General features: G+C 41.4%; 1 protein-coding gene across 1 annotated transcript in view; it reads right to left on the reverse strand.

The window, feature by feature from the left end:
• LOC138010212 (protein sidekick-2-like) overlaps positions 1 to 10,000 on the reverse strand; it is a 77,657-nt gene that overhangs the window by 4,075 nt on the left and 63,582 nt on the right. Inside the window, exons 17-20 of the mRNA XM_068857151.1 lie at positions 9,741 to 9,919; positions 4,877 to 5,173; positions 3,448 to 3,744; positions 2,647 to 2,830 (exon numbers count right to left, since the gene is read on the reverse strand). Coding sequence (XP_068713252.1) covers positions 2,647 to 2,830; positions 3,448 to 3,744; positions 4,877 to 5,173; positions 9,741 to 9,919 — 957 coding nt within the window. The remainder of the gene's footprint in view (positions 1 to 2,646; positions 2,831 to 3,447; positions 3,745 to 4,876; positions 5,174 to 9,740; positions 9,920 to 10,000) is intronic.

A 10,000-nucleotide genomic window follows, 5' to 3' on the forward strand; every position in this document is an offset into this window, starting at 1 on the left:
ACCCTCGATTGAACCTTCAAAACAGTGTTGGCATGGACATTATCACACATGACCTTAGTGGTTCCAGAGAGGACAAATCCTAGCTTTGTGACCAGAGCAACTGGTTCCCATGGTGCACCCCTCACTATAGTACCTTCTACCAAGGACAAATAGTAGTCAGCCGCAACGAGAATACTGCATGACTGCTAGCACTCCACGAGCAGCTCTGTCAGCCAATAGCAGGTTACGGAGATGTTGATAGCTAGACTGAGTCAGTTCAGTGGACTGTTGGGTCAAGGGGCCACAGATCACTGGTACTACATACGCTTGAATGTACACAGTTTCATCGCATAACGTTTTGATGCCAACTTGAACAATCTCACAGGTACGTAGTCTGGCATCTGATTCTCCGAAGGTTTTGATCAGCAGGGAATTTCTAACAACAACGGGTAGCTGCAATTTTTTGTTAACAGTCTGAGTCACGTAAGATCGCTGACTGCATGAATCGAAAACAAGACGCACATCTAGTGGACTACTGTCATTGTCTGGACGTACGACCTCAGCAGTTAGAGTTTCCAACAGCACGGACCCTCTGTACTGATCCTATACAAACTGGTATAGACATTACGAACATTCTCAACTTGCTCTGGTCCACTCACAGTGTGTTCAAAAGTATCACACACAGCAACATGGTGGGGTCCTTGAGATTTGAAACATTTCACAGGACTTTTACAGTTACCGGTACGTGACAAATACCCAGATTTGAGACAAAGACAACATCTGCCTTTCTTCCTCAAAACTTGCTTTCTAGACTCAGCACTTACGACCACATTACATTTAGAGCTCTGATGATTTTGATCGCAAAGCGAGCACCACACACGAGAAAACTGTCTGTTCTTAGCACTTTCAGAGTACAAAGCAGACGTAGAATGAAGCAACTCACCTCTCTGAAACGAGTTTGACGGTCTGGCGTCCCTAGGGTTCACAAGACATTGTTCTCTCAGCTGCAATTCCTTGTGAAATTCACTCACGGTTTCTTTCGAATCCCGTGATTCCGATTCCAAATTTCGTGAGATTGCAATTCTAAATTCTTCCGATAATTTCTGCATGATAATCGGTGTTTAAAACAACCATACATTTCAGAAGAGATCTCCATACTTTCTAATCCACGAACATGTGACTCAACTCTGTCGTACAAACTTCGAAGCCACTTAACTTCGCTTATAGATGCAACCTTGAGAATTTTTGTGAGCGCCTCCATGTGGCTCGAGATCACAACCTGTCGGTTTCCGAATCTTCGTTTGAGTAATTCTACTGCCTTTTTCATAATTAGCGCTTGTCAGGGGTAGGCCAGCGAAATCGCTTTGGGCGGTGCCTGTTAGAAGCGACTTCTAGACAGTTGAATTTATCCACTCCAGACAGGTTTGAATTCTCATGAACTGCTGACTCGAACGATTCCCAAAAGGGATACCACTCGATGGGTTTCCGTGAAATTTCTTCATCGCGAGCTTGGGAAGCTTTTCGTGCGAGTGAGCTTTCCAAAGTACTCGATTACTGATATTTTCCTCGTGATTCCTGCGCTGCCAGTGCAGATTCTAAATCCACCATACACTCTTGAATAACACATATTAGCTCACAGCTCTCAGAAACATCAGAATCGAGCTTTGAGACATCCTCCAGCAGCTCAACAATGTCACGATCCAAAACTTGAAGCTCCGAACACTTTGTTTGAAGAGAGGTACAAAGAAGTTTCAGTTTTTTCGTTTCGATGGGAATCCCTCCAGATATTAAATATTTTACTTCAGCGATTGTTTTTCGCACAAAATGTCGGTGACTGTCGCAAAATTTTATCAGATTCTATAATTTCTTCTTCTCGGCCATACCTTGATTCCCACCAGCCATTAAAAACAAATAGCGTGCACCAAGAATTCAAAGGTGATTAATTCAAGATTTTCTTACTTTCCCAGCGGAATCCGTCCCGGGTCTCGGCACCAAATGTACAAGAACCGTACTTCGTATATAGAAATAAGAAATCACGTTTCTTTCAAGACTACTTTCAAGATCACATCGAAGAACAACGCAACAGTTCAATGTTCAGTTCGTTGGGGGGTCAAAATGTGCCAGCACTTGATGTAGTCGGATCCAGTTTCCCACAAACCTATTGGCCATCAGGTCAGCAGGTATCTCCGGTTACTACATGTAGCATGAAGGGATTAGGAGCAATTCTATTCCTTCCTGGAAGAATATGCTGTAGGTACTCACAGAAAAAAATGTCTTCTCAACCACATAACACAATTACCCCAGGCCAGGGCTCGAACACGAACCGCTAGATCCGGAGTCCAGCTAGCCAAACATTAGGCTACTACATCATGGTTAAAGGGTCTTGCAAAGTCTTGCTTAAAAATCGCCCAGAATCCTGCCTCAAAACTCAAAATTTCCTTTAAGGTGTTGTTTAAAACAGATCTTTTCTTTCGCCTCTACTTATCGAGGATTAATTTTTAATTGATTTTGAGGACACACCCTATAGACCGATCGCGAGTAGAGGCGAGCTTTCTACTCCTGCGGTAACATTATTGTTCTTTCAGTAGATAGCGCTTACAGCTGTTCATACCATATGCATGCCAAAGCAATTGTTAAACTTGATTGTTATAATAAGATAAATCTCACCTGCAATAAGGGCCATCGCCGACTCGAAAGGAATTAAAGTTTATCCATATCGCTTTGACAGTGCTCCCGCCAAGTTGCGGCTCAATAGTCCAGCGGCAGTAATGCAACCCGCGAAAGGAACATGGGTAATTAGGGCTGTATAGAGTACCGTTTTTCGCGGTTAACGTACGTTGTGGTTCACAGGCTGAAAAAAAAAATTTCAACGTTTCGGCTTTTATTTTATAAAGGTGAACACACCGATATTCAAGAGCAACCGTTTTCAACAGGCAATTTTTACTTCTGTGTGAAAACGAGTCTTAATGCGAAACTATTCATATGAAAATGTGTTCCGCCTAGAGGTCCATTTTTATATCAAACTCAGTTTCATATAAAAGGTTTTGGACGAGGACTCGTTTTGAAACAGGCGCAAGGTAACTCGGAAATGGCCTATTAGTTTGAGCCCTGAATTTCTTTCATTATGCTCAATCCCTGCACTTCCTCTCATGAGGACAATAGTAGTTTCAAATAACACTATCCCCCAAACGACCAACCTATTTGTACACCGAACGTTAAGGTCAGTCTAGCCTGAGTATAAAGGCTTTTCGAAGGCATGACGTGAGGGAGAGGGAAAAACAAAACGAAAACTGATACTAATACTGATATAAGTTTGGTTCGTAATTGGTTTCCCATTTCTTGGGCTAGCGCTCTCAAGGAAATTCATGCATTCTAGCACTTAAAACTACCTTACCATATGTAATCAGTTTTATGAACCCCAGTGCAGTTAAACCAAACAAATCACGAAGCCTACGAATAGCCACTTACTGGTGAACGCGTTTGCCCCATAATACGGTCCAATTCCTTTAGAGGTAAACCCAGCGACCCGAATGTAGTACTGTTTTCCTGGCAGGAGCCCAGTTAAGAGGTAACTTCTGGTCGATGCACTGACGTCGACCTGAGCGGAGAAATTTGGGATTCCATAGCACGAAGTTCTGTACTTAATGTTATAGCCAAGAAGTTTGCCATTGTGATATTTTTCGGAAATTGGATGTATTGATATGTTGATGCTGTCACCTCCAGGATAATTGTTGTTAACGGATACATAAGGACTTCTACTGGGTACTACGATGAAGAAACAGAGAAAGAAAACACAATAACGTAAAATAAAAATAAAAAAATCACGTTTTATAGTGGAAGAGTAGGGCATGGAAGTAGTGGAAGAGTGGAAGTGGAAGAGTAGGGCATAGAGTTCCCGGTGTTGTGGTCTGATCTATGGATATAGGGGTTAGGTGTCAATTGGGACGAAAAGTTCTGTTCCTCTCTCCTGCCACTCCATGAATTGTGGCGAATTAAAGTAAAGTAAAAGTAAAGGAAGCGAAAAGGGTATTTTAATATTTTTGGTATAGCTTTTTTAAAGCAAATTTAATTCAAACTACCACGGGGGAAATAAACGGGACTAGCGTACTGGATTGTTTGTGCACAACTGAGCAATTTCTTATTAATTAGCATTACAACGTGGTACGAGTACAAAATGCTATTGCGTGTGCGAATTTGGATTCCATGCAATTAGGTTATAAAGACTTAAGGGAATGACTTCTCTTCACATCATCATATATCTGTAAAATGATTGATTATCCCTTACGTTGGGTAATACTGACAAATAGCATAACTGATGTAAGAGATGTTTAACGAAAATTTTTTTTTTTTTTGGTCTTTTTTGCTTTCTCTTGGTGAATGTTTAACCTGAATTAGCAATGCATGGCTGGGGCATTTCTTTAGAGGGTGCAACAAATTAGTATTACTGGTGCCCTACCAGCGAATTAACTATGACATGTTTTTTTCGGATCCGTCACTCACAAGCAGAGGAAGCAGTTGAGTTCTATCTTCACTTTTCTCACACCTCTGACCTCTACCCTGATCATATTCTTTTGCTTATTAGATATTAGACTTTTTGTCCTCTCCTCTACTGGGTAGGGTCTTAATAACAAAAGTATGTGTATTTTTGATTGGATCGAAATTGCTTTTAAGGCGGTTATGTGGCTAGCCACATAGACAAAGTTTATCAAATCAGAAGCTTGTTTCTATTTCGTCAATTTCAGCAAACAAAGCAAGCCCAAGCAATAATGTTCATTGTTGTGATATTGCTATTGCAGAGAGACAGCATGAACGTACTTTTGAATGACTGCATACAACAAGTCGTTGGGTATATTTGTTTGCATCGCGTGTTTCATCTAACTTTACTTTTCACACTCACCACCTTCCTCGGTAAAAAGCAATACTTCTGAACTCCTGTGTGGTTGTCCTAGTACATCCACTACAACAGCGAAGAGACGATACTCAGTGCCTCCTTCAAGTCCGCTTAATGTTATAGACGTAACGTTTGGAAAAAGAATGTCCCCTGCTATCTCTTTACCATCAGTAGTTTCTACTATTGCAACATAAGCCCGAACCTGATTTCCAAGGCTGACATCGGTTAGGTTTGGCCATTGAAAGGTAATACTGGATTCTGAAGCATTAACGACGGTAACATTCCATCCATCCACCAGTGGCGCTGTAAATAATGTTGGAAAGTCATTGTAATAAAAATTATCTCCGTTACGAGGTTTAGTAGATAATAGTTTTCTACGCGTTAAGCTATGCATGTTTTGCATAAATTTATGTCTTTGTTCATACAAATTCTCATGCTATTATTTAGCATTGTTATAAATATATATAACAGCAGTGATGCTTTCAGTTTGTCACTCTAGCTCCAAGTAATCCAGGCAGTTTACTTTATTTTGCTGTTCAAGATGGCTAACGAAGAAGCAGGGACTTCTTTCGACGGCGATTGGGCGGTCTCCAAAGCTGTTGCTCGTGCAATGTCAGCTATAACGGACTCAATTTACATTGTTATCGATACCCGTCTCCAATCGTATAAGCAGGATAACTCACAGACGGTTAAAGCAGCGGTTTGGCGCGCGAAGCACGATTACTACGAATTTAAAAGTAGAGGGAACAAACAGCAATACGAACACGAAGAGGATGTCTTTGGTTCACACAAATTCTCATGCTATTATTTAGCATTGTTATAAACATATATAAAAGCAGTTATGCTTTCAGTTTGTCACTTTAGCTCCCAGTAATCCAGGCAGTTTACTTTATTTTTTGTTTTCATTTTTATTTTCATTAAATTTTTCATTCGTTGGCTTTCCGTTTACAGTGCTGGCAGTTTGGCCATTTGGCAAATAATTGCCCGAAGAATAAGTTATCTTCGTGTTGACTAGAGCGCGTTGACATTGCAAGTTTAATTGAGGGTCTATGTGGAGATTCTGATTTTGTTTATACAAAGCTCAATGAAGATAGGGCTTAATTTTCTTGTGGCGGAGAAAGGTTTAATCAGCGAAGTAAATTCCCCGTCGCATTGCGTCAACCCTTTGTCAGTAGTAGACGGAAAGAAACTACGCTTAGTTCTTGATCTGCGTGATGTCAACAGATATTTAGTCAAATGTAATTTTCGTTATGAAGATCTTCGAGAATTAAAAGCAGTATCGTACGTTCTGCAATCACATTCCGGAAATTGGCAAATCAATCAGTCAAGATTTTCGTCGATAATCAGGGCGCATCTCGTATCCTAACGATTGGAAGCCCAAAGCCTCACTTGCAGGAAGTATTGTTAGAGGTTTTGAACTCTGTTTCCGATTCGGAATTTCTATTGAGGCGCATTAGCTACTCCGTGAGAAGAATCTTCGTGCTGACCTTCTAAGTAGGTTCATAGACAAGAATGACTGGCGTTTGAACCCCCGCGTATTCAGTATGATTGATAAGAAATGGGGGCCCCATTCCGTTGATCGATTTTCCTCGCACCTTAACAACCAATTTCCTAAATTAAACTCGAAGTTCTTCTCGCCCAGTTGTTTCGGAGTCGACGCCTTAGCGCAGAACTGGAGTACAGACAACAACTGGCTGTGTCCCCCAGTCCATCTTTGTCCACCATCTCTAAGAAAGCTGGCTAGCCCCAAAGCCGTTGGTACTCTGGTAGAGCCGGAATATGGCCCTCAGTATCGTTTTGGCCTCTCTTGCACAGCACTCCAGCCAGATTCGCCCCATTTATCCTTGTCGTCTTCAGAATTCAGAATTGCCTACTCGGACAGCCTTCCTATTTGGTCAGTTGTTTAATACATTTCAGCTCCATTGTTAAACGTTAAGAGCCTTTTGGCTACGCCTGTGCGTGGCAAGTCTTCGTCATTGGTAGACCATCTTCGACCATCCTTTCCTTTTTAGACAAGTGCCTATTTCGGCCAATTCCTGTTTATTGTTCAGGTTTTAATTGCGTTATCAGCTCCATTGTAGTGCGTGAGAGCCGTTTAACAACGCCTATTTGGCGAGGTGCTCGCTCTTTAGTTCTAGCAAGAGGTGTAATTTCGACCAGCCTGCCTATATGGTGAGGTGTTAAGGAATTAGCTTTCAAGAAATCAGTAGTACATATTTTACTGCCTTCCTTTTGATTTTATCGACAGATATTAGGTCAGTCGGTATCTGAAGAGAAGCCTTGAGCTTGGGGGACGCTGGTCTGTACAGTCAAGTTCCGCTGTTATTAGAGTTGGTCCTGTCAGCCAACGCCCCAGGCACCATTGTCAGATACACCAGTGGATGGAATCACTGGCGCAGTCGGTCAAATCCAGGGTTGGTACAACGTATTCCTCATGTGCCCGCAGAGCCGCTGCATGTCGCCCTCTATATTTTAGAACTAACCAACACAGCTCTCCGGAACGGTCACGGGAGTGCAGTCATCGACACGGCTGTATATAGCATTAGATGGGGTAACAAATTAGCTGGTTTAGCCTCTCCATTGGACCACCCTATTGTTACTTCTGCAGCTGAGGGAGCGAGAAGGAGGTTGGCGAGAGACCCGTTCAGCCAAAGGAGCCAATAAGCGAGCATATGCTACTTAAAATAGCAGAACGTTATAATACGCCTTCGGCTTCGTTACTAACGCTACGTTTTCTTTTCATTTTCCTCATTGAGTATTTCGGCTTGTTTAGAATGAATGAATGAAATACTCCGGATACGACCATGTGACATTCAGATTAGCGATTCACATTTGTCAATTTTCATTAGCGGTTGTAAGAATGACCAGCATCGCGACTGTCACACCAGTATACTTCTAGCTAGATCCGGTAAAATTACTTGTCCTGTACGGAAAAGATTATGTCATTGTTGCTGTCGACCCACAAGAGTCAATTGGCTCCGATCGTTTGTAGAGTTGTTAAGTGTAAGAAACAGGAGCGATTTCATGAATATGCAGGTATTTGTTATTCTACTGCTCTATACAACATGAGAAAATTCGTGGCTCCATTAGTAAAGGGTGTTAAGGAGTTTGCCACTCACAGTATGAAAGGTGGTGGCGCTAGCAACGCAGGCTTCAAATCAGCTGATCCAGAACTCAAGGACAGGCACGCTGGTTGGAAGAACCCAAACACTAAGCTCAGATATCAGAAACGATCTACCGAGGAATTAATCGAGATCACAACGTGTATGAGAGGTTAATTTGAGTTTCATTGTCTATTAGTGTCAATTTCCAGCTCAACGGGGGAGCGAGAGTTGTTTCTTGGCCCCGTCCAGATTTCCTCCATCTTCTCCATGCTGCGATATATGGGTTTTTTTTCTGGCCTCCCTGATGCACTTCCAATTGTTAATAGGCACGGTGTTTAGCATCGTGTTATGGTATATCGTTATTATTCATAAAGATCCTTTTTTCCTTGCTTGTTTCATACGATACTTTATTTTATATTTATATAATTGTATATAGACCAACTCAAAACAATACTGGGGAAAACACTACAGGTATTCGATACTTCAAACTGCCATTTGTGGGTGACGTCTCTACCGTCACACGCAAAAAAACTGAAACACTTTTTGGACGTTTATTGCAAAGATATAGACATCAGAATTCTTTTTTTTTCTTCTTTCAAAATCAAGAATTTTATCAGTATCAAAGATCCTATTCCAGATGTATTAAAATCTATGGTTGTGTATGAATTTACTTGTGCGAGTTGTAACTCCCGTTACAATGGCGAGACGTCACGCCACTTTGCAACCAGTGTAAAAGAGCATCTCTCGACTGACAAAATTCTCATATTTTCAAACACCTGAACGGTTCACCTAGTTGTAACCGCAAGTGTTCGGTTGACTGTTTCAAGATTGTAGATTCAGCCAAAACTAGACTTTGTCTTAAGCTCAAAGAAGCGATCTAAATCAGCCGCTTAAAGCCAGGACTAAATGTGCAATTACAACACAACAATAATTTTTGCTTCTTGTGACTCGATGATGTAATCAACACTAGTGCACGAAAACAGTGAAAAGGAAACAACATATTACACTGATGATAGCATGAGTCATGCCGAAACATGTCTTTAAAAAGTTGTATCACGAGCTTGAAATTTCTGTTTATATAATTGTAGTATTTCAAACCAAGTGATTGCAGTCGCCTCTAGATTATGGCATTGCTTGGATACTGGAGCAGGCCAAGTTCTCCAGAATATACATTCTGTCGTCATTGCTTCAGTTCAGCGTAGAACGTAACTATAAAACATATGCCATTTATAGCTTATCAAGGGCGCGCAGTGGAACTGATTGTTTACAGCAAACTAATAAACAAGAATAGTAATAGTTTTGGTAGGCGCTGCTAAAACTTTCCATGGATTCAATTCAGCAATACGCGGCCATTTTGAATTCTATTGTTTCAAATAGCTATTATGGGATGCTCAGGCGGAAAATTAGTATGTATTTGCCCCCTAAGCATCCCATAATAGCTTTTTGAAACAATAGAATTCAAAATGGGCGCCGTACGGCCAAAAAGGTCCATTCATAAACAGTTCCTTGAGACATAATCGCATTTACGGCAGTAATTTCCAATCCCACACCGTATGAGGGTGTGGGTACGCCCAAAAGGAAAGTGCAACCAGCAAGCCAAACACGCCGGGGGATCGAACGCCGCCTCCACAAGAATTAAGGCAACGCGACGGAGACGGGACAAACAAAAAAACTGCACCCTGGAGACGCCTCGTCTGACTTACACTCCAGAATAACAATCCACACTAGACAAACAGAACGGAAACAAGACAAACCGAATTCCTTACCTTTGTAAATACTGCCATTAAGGATGGCATATCGGGCAGTAAAGGTATTATACTTGCTGTACGCTCTAACTTCGACAGAAATGTTCAGGGTTGAAGTACTGAGAAAAGCCCTATCACGAAGGCCACAGTAGCTGTACAAAAGATTCTTACCATAGCCGTCCTTAACGACTATCCTGAAACTGAAAAAAGGAACAATTAACTAAAATGGATATTGAAAGAATTTCCACTTGATTACGTTAAAGGATTTCACCTATTTAAAT

The sequence above is a fragment of the Montipora foliosa genome, chromosome 7 (assembly GCF_036669935.1).
Source record: "Montipora foliosa isolate CH-2021 chromosome 7, ASM3666993v2, whole genome shotgun sequence".
Classification (NCBI taxonomy): Eukaryota; Metazoa; Cnidaria; class Anthozoa; order Scleractinia; family Acroporidae; genus Montipora; species Montipora foliosa.